This window comes from Elephantulus edwardii, unplaced genomic scaffold, assembly GCF_000299155.1.
Source record: "Elephantulus edwardii isolate Elephantulus edwardi_28Jun2011 unplaced genomic scaffold, EleEdw1.0 scaffold00093, whole genome shotgun sequence".
Taxonomy (NCBI): Eukaryota; Metazoa; Chordata; class Mammalia; order Macroscelidea; family Macroscelididae; genus Elephantulus; species Elephantulus edwardii.
Window position 1 is genome coordinate 2514593 of NW_006399843.1, and position 18173 is coordinate 2532765.

General features: G+C 39.5%; 1 protein-coding gene across 1 annotated transcript in view; it reads left to right on the plus strand.

Moving 5' to 3' along the window:
- Nucleotides 1–1141: 1141 nt before the first annotated feature.
- The window catches only part of DLAT (dihydrolipoamide S-acetyltransferase), a 30545-nt gene continuing 13513 nt past the window's right edge, over nt 1142–18173 (plus strand). Inside the window, exons 1-10 of the mRNA XM_006890776.1 lie at nt 1142–1426; nt 1816–1917; nt 2252–2376; nt 2536–2683; nt 4430–4556; nt 7225–7415; nt 9640–9793; nt 15247–15314; nt 16260–16352; nt 16697–16804. Coding sequence (XP_006890838.1) covers nt 1142–1426; nt 1816–1917; nt 2252–2376; nt 2536–2683; nt 4430–4556; nt 7225–7415; nt 9640–9793; nt 15247–15314; nt 16260–16352; nt 16697–16804 — 1401 coding nt within the window. The remainder of the gene's footprint in view (nt 1427–1815; nt 1918–2251; nt 2377–2535; nt 2684–4429; nt 4557–7224; nt 7416–9639; nt 9794–15246; nt 15315–16259; nt 16353–16696; nt 16805–18173) is intronic.

Sequence of the window (18173 nt, forward strand, 5' to 3'; positions counted from 1 at the left end):
GATAGAGTAACCAGTAAGCCATTTACATTTAAGTAAAGTAAATCTTCTCAAGTGCTCTCCCGGGTAATATATTTACTTTCTACTCAATGTGAAGAGAAGGATTACTTTATTGCCACAGATAATGCGCTATTGGTATTTCTAGGTAAGCACGAAATTGGTTATTACTATCAAAGAGAATTCTCTAAATGATCACTTCTTTTGAAATTCTAAATATGCAAATAAATGAAAACCCAAGAATGTAAACGGTAAGAAGTTTCTAAGAAAAAAAAAAAACCAAAAAAAGCAGGAAGCATTAAGAGACTCTTAAAGAAATAGTCTCTTAAAAAGACTCTTAAAAGAAAGCTAATTCCTCCTTTCACCGCTCCCAGCCCACAAACTCAAACTTTATCTATCACTTCCATTTAAATGCTCTATTATGTCTAAAGGCGGCTCTGGGGGCCTAGTGGTAAGAAGCTGCGCTGCAATCTTGAAGATAAGCGGTTCGAATCCACCAGCTGCTCCGCGGGAGAAGGATGAGCCATCTCCTCCCGTGCGATTACCTGCCGCTGACTAGTTCCGACTCCTAACATCTACCACGCGGCCGCTCCTCTAAGTGGCTGGAAAACTGCCGAGGCTGCCCGGAGACGTTCACTCCTCCGACCTGTCTCCAGGAGTTGTTAGCTCTTCCAGACAGAAGTGCCAAAATCCCGCCCTTTGGCCCCAGTTTCCCGGTGTCCAGATCTTGCCCAAAACTCGCCAGGGGTTCACCTCATGCCAGCCTCTCAGGCCATGCAGCTTCTCATTCTATTAGGTCTGCTCCTCCCGTCTTTCGAGGTCCCTCCCACCAACCCCGTCCCAATCTCGGGAACGCTTCTCTTCCGACCCCGCCGTCTTCCACTCCCATTTCTCCAGCTTCTGCCAGCGTTGGCTCGACTGGAAGGTTCCCCGTCGCTGCGGTTGTACCTGCCAGCACCGCCCCGCCTCGCCCTTTCCCTCGTTTGCTCACACATTTCTGCCCTGGGGAAGGGGTTGAGCGAGCCTCCAGGGCCCGTTTTACGACAACGTGCGGCTGCGTGGCGTGGCTGACGGCAGCGTCGTGCTGCTCCCGGAGAGGTCACTCCGGAGAAGGTTTTGCAATTGGGGTGTGGGGTCGCTAGCAATTATGTGGCGTGTCTGTGCTCGGCGGGCCCAGAACGCGGCCCCAAGGGCGGGATTTGGGGCTCGCTGCACGGCGTTGAAAGAGGGACCTGGATCTCTGTGCGTGACCCTGCGAACTGGCCGGTCTCCGGCTCTGACTCGTTGCAAAAGCACCAGTACCAGGTATGGAGGGGTCCGTGCACTCTGTGGTTGGAACCCCAGCACTCGACCCTCACAACGAAATCGCTTCCTGCTGCAGCTTTTGGGGTCGTCCGGCCGCCGCTGTTACAGTCTACCCCCTCATCAGAAGGTGAGCTCCCCATCCGTCCTTTGTGAGACCCTATTTGTCCTTCAAGGGTGACTTGACCCGAGTACTTTACTGAGGCTTCAGTGATGTGATCCTCTAGCCTTGCCCTTCCTGCTTCCCTCTTCTTTTCTATCCCATTGAAAGGGAAGCCCCAAGCCCAGGGTGATACACTGCATGCAGCTGTCAGACCCGCGGGCTTTAACTGGAAGCTTTTTGTCTCTGGAGAGTATGACTTTTTGGTAGGCAGGAACTGTCATTTGTATCCTCGACTCCCAATATTGACTCAGTTAATTTTGCATTAAATGAAATGGAGTTGAATGAAACCTTCCACTAGATTGAGACTTAGATTATTACTCTCCTTAAAGATGATATTTCTTTATTTTCCCTTTTAGGTTCCTTTGCCATCTCTTTCCCCTACAATGCAAGCAGGCACCATAGCCCGTTGGGAAAAAAAGGAAGGGGAAAAAATCAATGAGGGTGAATTAATTGCAGAGGTGAGTTGTTTTAAAATGTAAAGAGAGAGGTCAAAGGGACTGACTTTGCTAAACTGAGCATTGACTGCTGGGTGGATTCACTTTGCTTAAAAAAACGATTTTGAGGTGTTTTGGGTTGGGTTTTGTTCTCCCACAACTTGATATTAAAAAAGATTGGCTAGATTATTTTTCAGCAGTTAACTGCACTAATATTTAGCCTACATTTATTTTTATGACTACTTTTTCCAAATCTCTGATGGAAGCTTTGTTAAACTGTTCAGCTTTGATTCAGGAATTGCCATTAATTAGGTTCAGACTGACTGACCACACTTAAACTGCTTCTCTATGTTATAAGGTTGAAACTGATAAAGCCACGGTTGGGTTTGAGAGCCTGGAGGAGTGCTATATGGCAAAGATACTTGTTGCTGAAGGTACCAGAGATGTTCCAGTGGGAGCGATCATCTGTATTACAGTTGAAAAGTGAGTGATACTCTGATAAATTGTACAGATTGACTGCAAAGTGGAATACTTAACCCAGGGTTGAGAAATTAGGAGTTAAAGGTTTCTGAGGACTGATTCTTTGGGAGCTGATTCTGCCTTATAACCCCCATATACTTATGCATTCTTTCTCTTCCTTAGACCTGAGGATATTGAGGCCTTTAAAAATTATACTTTGGATTCCTCGGCAGCACCTACCCCACAAGCAGCCCCAACACCAACCCCTGCTGCTTCACCACCTACACCTTCTGCTCAGGCTCCTGGTAGTTCATACCCCACTCACATGCAGGTGAGGCTCAGCCTCTGGGTATTTATTCTCGAGAATTTTGTTATTTATTCATCATTTCTCATGGATGGATACAGTCACAGCCTAGAAACTGGCATTAAATATATCTCGCTGTTAAATCTCTCATAAATAGAGATTTAAGCATGAAAACTATTTTCATTTCTAGCTGTTACTTCCAGGTGTGTGAGCGTGGGTAGCTCTTGAGCCTTTTTTTAGTGTGGAGATTAATACTTGCACTTCTTATTCAAGAATATTATGTTATAAATTTTGAGGATAATTTGTACTTACCTCCACTTTCTGTATAAATAGAGTTCATTACAGCACAGCTTCTTGCCACTAGGACACCAGAGCTCCTTATCACATGCTGTCTGTTGAATGAAAATCTCTGGTTGGTGTTTCCCATTCATATGTGGTGTTCTGTTTTTTATAATTTGGTGAAATAGTCCAGTAGTTTTACTAAACCAGAACAATGACTGAAAAATGATAAAATAAATAATACGATATCTTTTAGGGCAACATCCGACTGTGTACATGTCCAGGGTTCCAACCCTCCTAAAGCCTATTGTATTGAAAAATTTTAAATACTTAAACAGGTGCCACTTGTGTAGGTGTGACATGTCTCAGAATTTGTTGTATTATTAGAGATGTCTTAGTATATCTATAGGTTTTCTTTAAATTTTTTATGTTTTGAAAAGTACACTATATACTGAGAACAACATTTGACTGACATTAGACACTAGTTATATAAGACTGTTCTAGATTATACACAAACTTGACTTAAGGTAACCTTGAGAATAGAACTGATTTGTAATGAAAGGGGCTGCCTTTATATAAAATAGTCTTCACTTGATGTCCAGGTCACATAGATTTGTTTTTCAAAGATCAGCTCATGAATGTTGAGCAATGCATAACTGTACAATAGCATTGTATTGAAGATGAAGACAATCAATGTTGATTCTATTATGTGTGTGTCAATTTCTTAGATATTGACATTATTCCATATGTATCTGGGAATTTTAGAAATGGAGAAGAGCCAATCTTTTTTTTTAAAAGGAATTAAGACTAGAACCTTATCTTTATGTAATTTATTTATAGAATTTCTGTGTAAGAATTTTTTTTTTTCCCTTTTGCACATAATGGTTTACTCTGGTCATTTTGTTAACAATCATTTCTGATGAAGTTGTGCCTCGTGTTCAGTTCATGTGTTTATTTCATCCTGTTCAGCAGATTGTATCTCAGTACATATCATAGTTCATTTCTTACCATTTCATGGTAGATACAAAAGATTGGAAGATAGTAAGTGAAATTCACAGTAACTGATGAAACATCTGAATTTATAGGACACATGCCATATAAATAGGAAAAAAGTTTATTTAAATCAGCCCCTGATGCTTGGATTTTTATTGTGATGACAATTCTGAATGTCAGGTTTTTGTTTATCTTGGAAAGATACCTGGAAAGTTGGGAGAAATGCTTTTTTCGGTGAGTGAAAAGACAGTTGCTAGGTACAGAGCACAGTAACATTGTACTAGTCTGCACTGAAATAATTCTGTGAAGCTAAAAGTACCAGTATCATTTAAGTGTTATTTAACTGGTGGGTAGTTGTCCAAGGCACTGAGCTCTTCCTATTATGGGGGAGCAAGTAGCTTGTCATAGTTGCTACCTATCTGTAAAATGATAGACACTTGCTTGGGTGCCCCTGTCCACTGTTTCTTCAACTGAAATAATAATAAGTATTTGTTTCTATAGGTGCTTCTTCCTGCCCTCTCTCCCACCATGACCGTGGGCACAGTTCAGCGATGGGAAAAAAAAGTGGGTGAGAAGCTAAGTGAAGGAGACTTACTGGCAGAGATAGAGACTGACAAGGCCACCATAGGTGAGATTTCCCTGACTCTCACTCAGGCACTGAGTTTTACAGTGAAGGTAGAGGATTTCATCCTAATCTGTCGTGAATGATAACATGAATACTGTCATTCTTGGGATTCATTTTCTGGGACAGAATGTTTTAAGAAAAATATTTGTCATTGTATTTGCCGTTTCCATACCGTACTCTGAAAGAATCCAAGGATATGTCAACCCACGGATTATTCTTAGGATAGAATTTATTTTATAGCCTAATTATATTATTGAGAAACTTTATCAGAATTGCCCCTATTTAGACATAGAGAAGGACAGTGGAAATTAACTACCATCAAGGCAAGAAAACACCAAAGAATCTAAGATGGCTTTAAGAATTTTTAATAGATATCCGTAATACAATATTTGGGGGGGGGGTGTACAAACACACACCCCAGAAAACCAAATCCCATTGCCATTGAGTTGATTCCGACTCATACTGATCCTTTTGGACAGTGTAGAACTAGCTCAGTTTCCAAAGCTGTACATCTTTTCAGAAGCTGACTGCCACATCTTTTTGCTGCAGAGCAGCTGATGGGTTAAAATTGCTCACTTTGCGGGGAGGGGTGGGCAGGGAGAAAAGTGTAACAATGAAGAAATAGAAATCCTAAGTCTCTGTAAACTTTCATTAAAATTAAAAAAAATTGCTCATCTTTCAATTAACATTCGAATCTTTAGCCGCTTGTGCCAGCCTGCCTTCTTGTATATGAAGATAGTATATTGTACTATTTTTATGTTGCATAACTCATTGATGGCAAGTCAGAATTGACTTATAACTGACTTTCCAGTGGGTTTTTGAGAGGCTGTAAATTGGATGGGAGTAGATTGCCCATCTTCTTTCTTAAGAGGTGCTGGTGGATTAGAACTGTTGGAGAGATAAGGCATTGGGTTAGCCTGCATCTCCCTGTGGACTATGCTACCAGACTCCCTCAGTTTAAAAAAAAACAACATAAATTAATATAACTAAATAATATATTAAAAAATAGTGTAGATAGCTGTAATATAACAAATATATTACATAAAATAGTCACGTGTGTGTATATATACTGCTCTGTGTGTATGTCTATACATATTTTTTTAATCTTTTTTTTTACTCAGCCAGCACAACACATTTTCATGTAGCCCCTTTCTGATTTGTTTGTACTTACATACAAAATCTACATAATTGTATACTTATAATATTTATAAAGGAAGCTCTGGTGGCCTCGTGATAAGGTGCTGCACTGCCATTCCAACGGCATGTGGTTCAAATCCACCAGTTGCTCTATTAGAGAAAGACGGACAGTCTCCTCCCATCTGATTTACTGCCTTGAAAAACCTCCTGGAGGGTCAGCTATGGGTGGGTTTTCACAACCCACGATTTCTTAATGGCACTTTGGGGTGACCCTCTCAAACCCATTTTCATAGTGACCATCAGGTTTCCTAGGTCATACATCTTTATCAGAAGATACTGTCTATGCCAAGAAGTGGCTGGTGATTTGAACTGCTGACTTTTTAGTTAGCACCTAGATCCATTAGTATTATGTATGCTGCTTGGATTGAGGAGGAGCTTAAAGAGCAATTCTCTGTTCTCTGTCCTCTCTTGCCTGTAGTTATTTTCACCACAGTACTTTTTATCTTTCTGCATATTATACTTCCTCATAACATTTTCTTAAAAGGAAGGATTCTGTATTTCCTCTTGGTGATTGTTTGGCTATTGGCCAAAAGTGCTGCTATTAATACCAGATAAGACTTTTGGACCAGGAGGTGGACAAGACTGGAGGACCCATTTTCACCTAAAATATGCAACTACAACTGCTTTTTATTAAGTGGAGTTGTAATTTGTATTTCTGGATTAACTTTGGTGGCTCTGAGTCACAATTATGCAACATTGTGCATTGCAGTGACAGTGACTGTTATTGAAGTGTTGTTTTCGTCATTACTACCATAACAGGCTTTTATGAACACTGGAGACTAGAATTGTCTCAATCTGGAAGTAACTCCAAGGCTCAGTGCTGGCCGTAATGAAGTTGAAGCTAAAGCAATGGAAGCACAGATGGGGACCATTCACTATAAGCTTTATTGAACCTAGATGTCTTTGATCCTTTGGACTTTTTTTAAACTCTTGAGCATTTTTAAATAAAAATAAACTTTGACTTTTAAAAGGAGAAGGGGGGGACAGAGGATTCTGTTCTTTGCAAAATGAAAGCAAAATTTAAAAATGATACATTTATTTGCAGTTGAATGCCAGTCTCACTGAACTATACTTCAACTTTATTGTGGCTTTGGAGCCTTTTAATTTCTTTTTAAACATGTTATTTATTGCCTTCTTTTTAATTGTCTTTTACGTGGGATATGTAGAGAACTTTAAGGATTATGTCTATCAAGGAGAAACACAGCGGCATCAAAAGCCAGGATCAGGAAGACAAAAATTTGTCTTCAGCTTGCTGCTTTTAGTTATATTTTTGCAACACATTATGTTTGATTCATAATAGGAAAAACAACTAAATAAAGCATAATTTGGGTTTTCCTTTAAAGAAACACACACCCCAAAACTCTTGCAAAATATAATTGAAAGAGGGGAGAGCCTTTTATTTAAAACATTTTCATTTGAAGGGATCATAGTGTCCTAATTTACCTAACATATGGATTTTTTTTTCTTATTTAAGGTTTTGAAGTACAGGAAGAAGGTTATCTAGCAAAAATCCTGGTTCCTGAAGGCACGAGAGATGTCCCTTTGGGAACCCCACTTTGTATCATTGTTGAAAAGGAGGCAGACATACCAGCATTTGCAGACTACAGGCCGACTGAAGTAACTGATTTAAAACCCCAAGCCTCACCACCTAGCCCACCACCGTCTGTGAGTATGCTACCAGTCTAAGATCCATTAATGAAGATTCTTGTTGTACTTTGGAGTCAGAACCGACTCACAGCTGACTCTCCAGTGGATTTTTAGAGGCAGTACATTGCACAGGGAAGGTTGCCCATCTTTCTTTCACGGAGCAACTAGGGGATTTGAATTGAGTTCCTTTGGGTTGGCAGCTCAGCTCCTTATCATTAAGCCACTAGAGCTCCAATGAAAAAGAGAGAGTTAACTTTTATGGAAATCTGAGGGAGCTGATGAGCTCGTGTGTAAGGAGTTAGGCTCCCAACCCAAAGGCAGTTATTTCTCAGAAGAAAGATGAGCAGATTCCTTCCTGTGTTATTTAGTTTGAAAATCCCCTAAGGAGATAATGGTGGCCAAGTGGAATTCAGCTACCAACTCAAAGTCAGGTGGTTCAAATCCACCAACAAGAGAAAGATGGTCAATCTCCTGTGAAATTTCAGCCTCTAAAAACCTGCTGGAGAGTCAGCACTGAGTCATTTCTCACCAGATGACAATGAGTTTGAGGATGTTTTCGTTTTGTAGGTATTTGGATAGGATATACAAAATAAGCTCTGGTGGCATATTGTTCTGTGTGTTGTACTGCCAACCAAATCATCCTTCACAGGAGAAAGAGGACTTGATGGAGTGCCTTTGGGAATAGAGTATGTAGAGTAGCCCCTGTTGGTATAGTGCGTAAAGCATGGAGCTGTGGACCACAAGCTTGGCAATGTGAATCCATCAGCTGCTATGTAGGAGAATAGTAGTCTCTTGTTTATGATCAGAACCTACTTGATGGTATTAAGGTTGGTTTTCGCACTGTACTTTTCACCTAATGGTCAGTGGTTTGAGCCTTATAACTGTTCCCTGCTGCTTTTGTGAATCTTGCTGAGACCAAAGTACAGTGAGGTATCAGGTATTGACATTACATGATCTCTTTCTGCTATAGATGTAGATCTCATGGTTATCCCCCATTTTCTATAATATTTACTGTCTCATCTCTACTTCTGCCAGTCATCTTGGTGTTTACATATTATGCCAAGTTAAGTATATATTTGTAATTCACTGGAACTTTGACATGACTTGTGTTGACATAGAGTTAAGTGTATTATCCTAAATTACCTCACTTTTAATATGAGTTTGTATGACTTTGACCGGGATCCTGGGGCGAAAAAGTACTGAAGATTCCATGGACTGTCAACAAATAACACATTAAAATGAGGCTTCTGCAGGAGAGAGAGAGTCATGGAAGTTTAGCCTTGGTACTTCAGAGAAACTGGCTTTTTTTTTTAAATCTCTCTGTGTGTGTACCATCAAATCAGATCTGACTGGTACAGGAGGAGATTGCCCCTCCTCCAGCAGACGATCTGGTGGATTTGAACTGCGCACCTCTGAGATTGCAGTGCAGTTTCTTGCCACTAGGCGACCAGGGCTCCCTGAAACTTGCTTTCTGACTGCTGTATTTAGAGCAGACAAATCTGTCTTGAAAGAAGTGCAACTAGAGTGCTCCTTAGAGGCAAGGGTGATGGAATTTTGCTTCACTCACTTTAGGCTTATTTTTAGGAGGAGGAACTAGTCCTTGGAGAGAGAGATCACGCTGAGAAAGGAAGAGAGTCAGCGAAAGAGGAAGACCCTCTTTGAGATGGATTGACACTGTGACTACCATATAGCAGGTTGAGGATGGTGCAGGATAGGGCAAGGTTCATAGGTCTCGTGAGTTGTAGTCAACTTGATGGTACCTACCAACACAAATACACTTAGATTGCTTGCTAGCAGAAGTATTCTTTTCAATATAAAAAGGCCCAACATAATTTTGAATTTTGAAATTAAGTAAAACACGCAAACAACATCAACAGAAACTTGTTGGTACTGTGAAAGAAGAACAATTTAGAAGGAAGGCTTCTAAAGTAAGGCTGTAAAAAAGATAAATACACTTATCAGTGCTGTTAAATTGTATATTTCTTTTTCTTTCTTTTTTTTTTAAATTGTATACTTCTGTATTAATCATTGAATAAGATAACCTGACTTTTTTCTGGGGTGTTTTTTTTTCTTTCTTTTCATATTGTTGTGATATATTAGTTAAGCAAAAAACAAAACTATCTTTGGGGAAAAAAGATTACTTAATTGATACAGCTTTTGACTTCTTTTAAATGTAAAACTATCAGTTATCCAAACTGATCTTTACAGTGGTGAGTTAACCATTTGTAACTTTTGTTAAAAGGTGGCCCCTGTTCCTCCAACTCCCCAGCCTATAACTCCTGCACCATCAGCTGCTCGCGCAGCCGCTCCTGCTGGACCAAAGGGAAGGGTATTTGTTAGCCCTCTTGCAAAAAAATTGGCAGCGGAAAAAGGGATTGACCTTACACAAGTAAAAGGTAAGTCTCTTTCTGTGGAATGGGATTGTTATGTTAAAATGTAGTTAGATTTCAGCCTAGCAGGTATAGTTTTACATGTAATGGCATAGTGGGGAGAATTGTAAGGATGGGAAATATCTTCTTTGCTACCATTACAGAATAGGGAAACTTTTCTTCTTTTTTAATCTGTCTGGGGTTTGTCTGTACTGTATTGATACCTTCTTTTCCCTCAGCTCTATTCATATGGAAGTGTGCTTAGTTGTTGGTGATGACTGAAGGTATCAGGCAGGTCTATAGAACTTGATTATGTAAGAAGACATTTTATATGTTTGGTTGACTGACTTAAGTAATAAGCCAGAAACAAAACAAAACAAAACATGACGTTGGATTAATTTGAAGTGACTTAAAAGAATTACATTCATGTCAAACTGAACTAATGCTCCCGGAGGGCTGGGGAAGATATTTTATTCGTCTTTCTTTTCCAAAGAGTAAGTTTAGCTTAGTCATAGGAGCTTAAGGTTTAGAATGAGACCGTGACTTAACCTGTCTTCCCATGTGTAAAAAGTGTTAATACTTGCTTTATGTGATACAGTATTGTGTGGAATAAATGAAATAAAACAGGGAAAATACTTAGACCAGGAGCTCATAAAGAAAGCAAAAACAAACTCTGCCATCAATTCTGACTCAGTGACTACAGGACCCATCAGAACTGCCCCCTGGGGCTTTCAGGGTGGTAAATCTCTGCGGGAGCAGATTGCCTTTTTCATGTAGTACAGTCCAGGCAAACTGCTGACCTTTCCATTAATGACCCAGTGCTTAACTCATTTTCATGTGATTACATTTAAATGTTTTTTTAACTAAAGCCACAGTTTAATGTAAGGTAGTTAAGATGCTTCTTTTTGAAATGAGTAAATTCTTGAAACTTCTTTTAATGACTTGTGTGCTAGGCATTTAGCTTAGCATTTAATACTACAACTTGGAGGTAAAGTTGTCATCCACAATTTTTAGATATTAAAACTAATACTTTAAAAAATTCCACAAAACACTAAAACTTTTAGAGAGATTCTGCCTTTCTCTAACGTTGAGATTTGGATCTAGATCAGCTTAACTCTAGATTGTAACGCCGTTACACATTGCCCTACATTGCCTTCTGAATTGCTGCAGTGCCATCCTCAATTACTAAAGGAATGTCTGATTATTGTTGTAATTGTTCACTTATGTACTCTCAGTGCTGCTGAGCATCAGTTTGCAGTCTGTTTTCTGGTTGGAAGGCAAACCAGTCCCAAGATACAGCTATAAATGCCGTGGATTCTTCCAGATCCCGGAGGATTACTTAAAATACTAGAAGACATGCTCTTCCATTGTAATCCTCTTTCAGTAATGTCATTTATTATGTAGTGTGAGGATTAAATGAAGAGAAAGATTTGGTTACCTATTATAGATCAAGAATTTAGACAAGTAAGGGAGGATTGTTTATTAGATGTTTTAACAAAATTGGCTGTTTTGCTAAAGATACAGTAGGAAAATCCCATTATTTTTGTCATACAGGCAGAGCTCAGTGACTTATTTCAACAAATATTGACTACTGTCTGTGCATCAGACACTTGTCCATAAGACGAATGAAATACAAGATTTTACTTGTTGAGTTGCTTCTATAACCAGTGCTCTGGAGCTGGAATGGCTGGGTTCAAATCCCAGCTTTGTCATATGCCAGCTTGGGCAATCATCTTAAATTTTTTTCCCCCTGAGTTTATTTGTGTGCATGTAAAAAATAATACCTCAAAAATTTGTGAAAATTAAATGTTTATAGATAAATAGTGTCTGGAAAATGCATATGCACATATTAGCTATAATGATAATAACTTAGATTTTAAATCATCATTTAAATGCCAGATAAGAGAAAGACTGTTAATATACTAGTGAGTGATTCTTAAGAACTTGCTGCTCAGTCAAACTGACTCACAGCTGACCCTCTGCAATCACCCAGGAGGAGATTGGGTATCTTTCTCTTACGAAGCTGCTTGTGGATTCAAACCTCCACAGAGAGAGACGGACCATTTTTGGGTTAACAGTGCAACTCCCTATGGAATATGCCACCAGCACCTCCTAGTGAGTGGCAGGTGGATAAATGTGCAGTCGTGATTGCTCTTAGATCGGGTGGTTGGGGACGCCCTTTTTGATGTGATGATATTTGATCTGACCTGATGAAGAATGAATGCACTGTGAGCCATGTGAAGAACAAGGGAAAGAGTATTTGGGCAGAGAGAGCAGCAGCAGCACAGACTCAGGGGAGGAAGAACCTGGCATGTTTGAGCACATGAGGAGGCACGTGAACTGAGAAGGTAATGGTGGGAGATGAAGTTGGATAGAAATAAAGGTGAAAATGTAAAGGACCTTGGAAAGTAATGATGAATTATCTTAATTTTATTTCATATTTTGTTGGGAGCTGTTGAAGGATTTAAGCAAGAGGTGACAAAATGTTTTCCTTTTTTTAAGAGATGATTTTGCCTACTTTGTGGAGATGGGTTACTCTTTAAGGTGCTATTGTCAGAGCTGCTGATGATAATTTAGGATGGTGAAAGTGGAAATAGAAATGGAGAGATGCATTTTAGAGAACGAGCAGCACATAGCTAAGTATTGGATGTGGGTACTTGATGGCAGTAATTTCAGAAGAAAAGTGATAGGAAGTCTGTCTAGATAGGTTAAAGATTGAAAAGTGGATGAAGAAGTAGAGATAGTATTATGGACCGTTCAATCAAGATGATATAAAGAGAAGTATAGAAATAGAGGTAAACCTTGGAAAATGCATGTTTATAGAGGCCTTTTAAGATGAGAGATAGTTGAATGAGGCAAGTACAGTTTCTCAGCTCTTCCACTGTTGACATTTTGGGCCAAATAGTTCTTTGTATGGGCCAGGAGTTAGGGGCACCCTATGCATTTAAGAAAGGGGAAAAGAACATGGGATGGATTTATAGATTTGGTGGTAGAAGAGTTATTCTTTGGTGGTAGGAGACTTATTCTTTTGCCTCTTTTTGATCAGTCAAGCATGAATTGAGAGTATCAGCTGAGGATGAGTGAGTGTGAGACTAGAGAAGTTACAAAGTAATAAGAATGAAAAGTGAAATAGAATTGTATTTCAGGGGCAGTTTTGTGCGTTCATTTTAGGCTTAGAACTGAATTTATGGTATAGTCATTAAGTTCAGGGATGCCTTTTTTTTACTGCAGCAACATTGAGCTACAGTAGTGTTGGCATAGAAAGTCAAAGCTTTCTAATTTTGTATGGGAGCGATTATAATGGTCATCTATGAAGTGGAAATTGAGTACGGAGTGAAGACAAGAGGGAGAGAATAGTTGAGAGTAGAGGGGGTGGTTGGTGGAGCGGTGGTCTTGATCAGGTTGCAGAGTGGAGAGGACAGTCTAGACTAAAGAGCTAACTTCAGAGAGGTGTAGTTAGAACATTGTCTAAAATTCTACCCTGGAGGCTGAAGGGGTTTATTTAGGCTGAAAGGAAAAGTTGAAGATAAAGAAAACCAAAAGAATTTGGAAGCTAAGTGGACTTTGGTCCATGTTCCAAATTAATCTTAAGAAAGATAAGTAATTATGATTTAGTAGATGGAAGATAACAAAAGAGGGAAGGAAGTAGGTTACGTTGGGAATTTCTGAGGGAGTTGAGGTTTTTGAAAGGAGAAAGGAAGGACATGACTGAAAAGTGGCTATGGGGAGCAAGGAGGAACTTGAAGTGTGAAATTTAAAGCCATAGGAGATGATAATAAGGAGAATGTTACAGAGTCAGATTATTTAGTAAATTTGGGGGAAATCATGTTCTTAAAGTACTTTCACATCACTGTCATTTTATTCTCACAGCTCTCTTGTGAGCAGAGGCTGATACAGCTATAATCTTCATCCTATAGAAGACCCAATGAGGTTTGACTGAGGTCATCTGTCTAGTTTATATTTGAGGAGCCTTGGTGATGCAGTGAATTAAATGGAGAACTGATGATGAAAAGTTAGCAGTTTGAAGTTAGCTAGTTTGCAGGAGATGGATAAGGCGGTCTGCTCCTGTAAGGATTAATACCCTTGGAAGCCCTGTAAGGCAGTTCTCCTCTGTCGTGTAGGGTTGCTAAGAGTCAGAACCGACTTGATAGCAATGGGTTTGTTTCTTGTTTGTTTTTGGTGGTCGTGTGTTAGTTGTTTTTTTTTGTTTTTTTTTTTTTTAAATATCCTACCGTTTCTTACTCCTAGTTGAGTGCAGTGGCCTGTTATACCTCCTTTGAAAACTAGGCCCAAAGGTATAACTCCCAGCCCTCAGGAAATTCTTGTGGGTGGCTAAGCTTGCTTCTTCCTCTGAGGGGCTGTGGTGGCCAGGCCCACCGTGGTTGTAAGGGGAGGTTATGGTTTCTGTCTTTTAAAAGGAGGGGTATCTAACAGGGGAATGCTGCCACCTCTGTTCTAGAGCTCCTGGTGAGGATAAAACAATCCTAGCCAGCTCCTCAGTTTTCATAATGAAGGACAGGAGTTGGGAAGAACTGCACACCACGAGAATCCTTTTAAAAGTCTGCCTTGGGGGAAGATGAATCAATTTGGCCAATTTTATTCTAGAAGTGGGCCAGTGTAAAAGGTATTCTAATAACTTAATTCTGGATCTTCTTAGAATTAAGGTTCAGGATTATGTAGTTGGGTCTAAAATTAATCCTAAGTGGTTGGGATGGGAGGAGGGAAGAAAATGGAATCAATTAATTTAAGCATGCTAAGAGAACTTTCAAGATCCTTCTTCATGTAGGACATTAGGCCTTTGTTCCTTCATTGTCCTTAACACAAGCTAGTTTAGAGTAGGCTTCTGTCAGAAATAGAATGGGATAGAGAACACACAAATAAAGATAGAGTGCTCTAAAAATAAGGTAACTGCAGGCAAAAGTTGTATCTACGGCTTAATTGTCCTCTTGAGACCAGCACCCAAAACGATTTTGGTCCTCTTGAGAAAAAAATCCAAAGAACATGCACAGTTTGTCCAAAACATTTGTTATCATACCCATTAATTCTCTACAAAGGGATTTCTTTATGGCCAAATGAATCCTAAAGGAGGTCTAGTTCAGAATTCCAAAAGGGTATTTTGGAGCTAACCAGAAGGGGTAGCTCATCTTCCTTTTGAAAGTGTAAACTATACTAAACTGCATTATCCTTAGGGTATTTCTCACTTTAAGAGTAAACAAGATAAGGGGGAGGGGAATCAAGTAGTTTTATTAGAGAAATCTTTGAAAGACAAACGGAGAAAAAGTCTCATTTGCTTTAAACTATGAGAGATTAAGCAAGTACTTTGTATGAGTAAGAAATGAATGAAGGCAAGCTTTAGGGGACAGGATTGAAGGTGGTGGTACCTTCCAAGTGTGTCTGACAGAGATCCCTTAGGGGAGGATGTTGTTGAGCCTTTTAAGTGGATAATGCACTCAATTCCCATGATTTGTCTTTTCTTATAGGAACCGGACCAGATGGCAGAATCATCAAAAAAGACATTGACTCTTTTGTGCCTACCAAAGCTGCTCCTGTGAGTTGCATTTGAAGGTTTTTTGTTTCTTCCTTAGAAAGTCTATCAAATTAGATGGTTTCCTATGTTTTTTCTTGTAATTGACCAGAATGTGGTGTCTTTTTATCTTCTTTCAGTGGGTTGGAAGTATAATTGATCCAAGGCCCTTACAAATTTGAACTGTGAGGGAATATTTCCCCCTCTCATTAGTGTGTTAAGCTCAAATGTTGCACATCTAAGTAAAACCCTGTAATGCTCATCATCTTTAGATATTCCCATGTTTTGGGTGCATTTTTACAGCATTTGCACTTAACTTCTGGAGAAGCCTAAATGGACCTGGATAATTTATGGGACATCACTTTTATGCACAATCAAAGATGATAGGAATATTACTACATTGAATATGCATTACAAATTTGTTTTTCAGTTGCTATATTGAATATTTACTAATAGTTCTCATCCTTATTTGACTTACATTTTCAAAAGCATGTTTGCAGGTTGACTTATTGGTATTTAAGGTGTGTGTCTGCAAGTGGATTAAATCTGTATGACTGATTTCTGTAAAGACAATTCACTAAAAGTAAGGAAAATGATTTTTTCTAGATGTTTATTTTTTAATATGAAATATTTTGTCATTTTAATGTCAACACAGTTCAGAATCTCCTGTATATTTCTCTATTAGTTCCTTCAAAAATACTTTTATTGCTTTTCTTGAAAATAATTTTGCAAAAACAAAATTACTTTGCAACAAACTAGTCTTTGTTTTCAGAATCCTAAGTTTAAAAAAAAAACAAACCCCAAAAAACTCCTATTAAAATAAGTCTCCTTTGCATCTTAGAGATAGAAAAAACTGCTGTTCTGTAAAGTCTTTGGTTGGCTGTAAGAGTCATTGTCAGTCTTCCCTCAGTGCCCAAGGTAAGATTATTCCGCAGTCACTAAGAGTATTCTTCTCTCCCTCTCCCATAGGCCCCTGCAGCTGCTGTGTCTCCTCCAGCTCCTGGAGTGGCACCAGTTCCTACAGGTGTCTTCACAGACATCCCAATCAGCAACATTCGCCGGGTAAGAGTGTGTTACCATCATCTGAAACCATAACTGTTGGGGGTACTTTTACATTGATTGATTGATTAATTGACTGATTGATTTAAAAGCACTGAGAAGCTTCTTAAGCAGTTGTGGATTTTGAAGCTGTGTTTAAGGGATGATGAGTTTGGTCATTGAATATTTAGGATAAATAAGTGTGTCTGGTTAAATAATACCAGATACCTCTAAGCTACGATGAAATATTCCAGCTATAATAATACTTAGGTAATCATTAGTGAAGTGAAGCGTGCATGATAAATCCTTCAATTTTGTAAAGCCTAAAGTTAAGTCCATAACCAATTTTTTAATCTCTTTGGTTTCAGGTTATTGCACAGCGGTTAATGCAGTCTAAGCAAACCATACCTCATTACTACCTTTCTATTGATGTAAATATGGGAGAAGTTTTGTCAGTACGGAAAGAACTTAATAAGGTAAAAGGTCTATAATTTCCAACCATATTAAATAGGTAGAAGTTTGTGTTTTTCACCTCGGTATTTATATCTTACTAGTAGAATTTGTTTCAATATGCCAATTATGTAGAACATTCTGAAGAATTTTCATTTGCTAATTTCAATTAAAATTTACTTAAGTTATCTTTGCTGTGGATAAATTTTAATTTAGTGCAGAGTCACCATGATACAAACACCGAGTCTCTAAAGGACCTCTCATGGCGTCGTCCAGAGGGAATTATGCTGGCGAATCAAAGTTAGTGCCTCTCCGGCAGATTAAATCCACCTATGAGGGAGCTCTCTCTGGTGTCCTAGTGGCAAGAAGCTGCACTGCAGTCCTGAAGGCATGTGGTTCGAATCCACCAGATGCTCCACTGGAGAAGGAGGAGCAGTCTCCTCCTGTGCCATTCGGATCCTATTTAGTAATACCTCCCCCCCCCACCCACCCCCGCCAGAAAAAAAATCCACTTGTGACTCTAAGGAAGGAAGATGAACAGTCTCTTCCTCCAGTGCATTTTACAGCCTCCCAAGAACCCACTGGAGGGTCGCCTATGAATTGGTTCCAGCTTGGCAACAGTGAGAGAGTGAATTGGCCCCTAAGAAATGTGTGTGCGCCTTGTTTCTATAGTTAAATATCAAGAACCTACACAGTGTTGAAGATACTTTGGAGACCTCAGCATCAGGTGTGGTCTTCTCCATGAGGCTGTGGTCTGATTTGCAAGCTAACATAATAAAAAGAGAGAGCCACCAACTTTTCTGAAAGGATAAATGTTATTTGTAACTTTGTTTTCAAATGGCATTGTCCCTTGATTTTCTGCTAAATCACATTACTTGATGTTGAGTGTTACAGGAATTTAGAGGAGGAGAACTCAGAATTCATAGAGAGTCTGGGGAATATCATAATGGTAAAAAGTACATAAGGACTACTTGAGTGGTGCAGATGGTTAAGTGCTGGGCTGCTGACCAATGAACTGGAGCCGCACCAGAAGCTCCTCAGAAGAAAGGCCTAGTGGTCTGCTTCCAAGAGATCACAGCCAGAGTATGGAGAATTCTAGAGAATGAAGCTCTCCAAAACACATAGATTTGCCATGAGTATGAATGAAGAGGAACTAACCAGGAGTCAAAGGAGAATTGATTCCTTTGAGCTGTGGTGCTGGAGAAGAGTATTGAATATACTGTGGACAGCTAGGAGAACAAACAGGTTCGTCCTGAAGAGGGTGAAACCAGGCTGCTTTTGGGAAGCAAGGATTCTGAAGCTCCATCTGGCATGTTGCAAGGAGGGACCAGTCCTTGGAGAAAGATATTATGCTTGGGAGGGTGGAGAGACAGTGCAAGAGAGGAAGACCCTGAA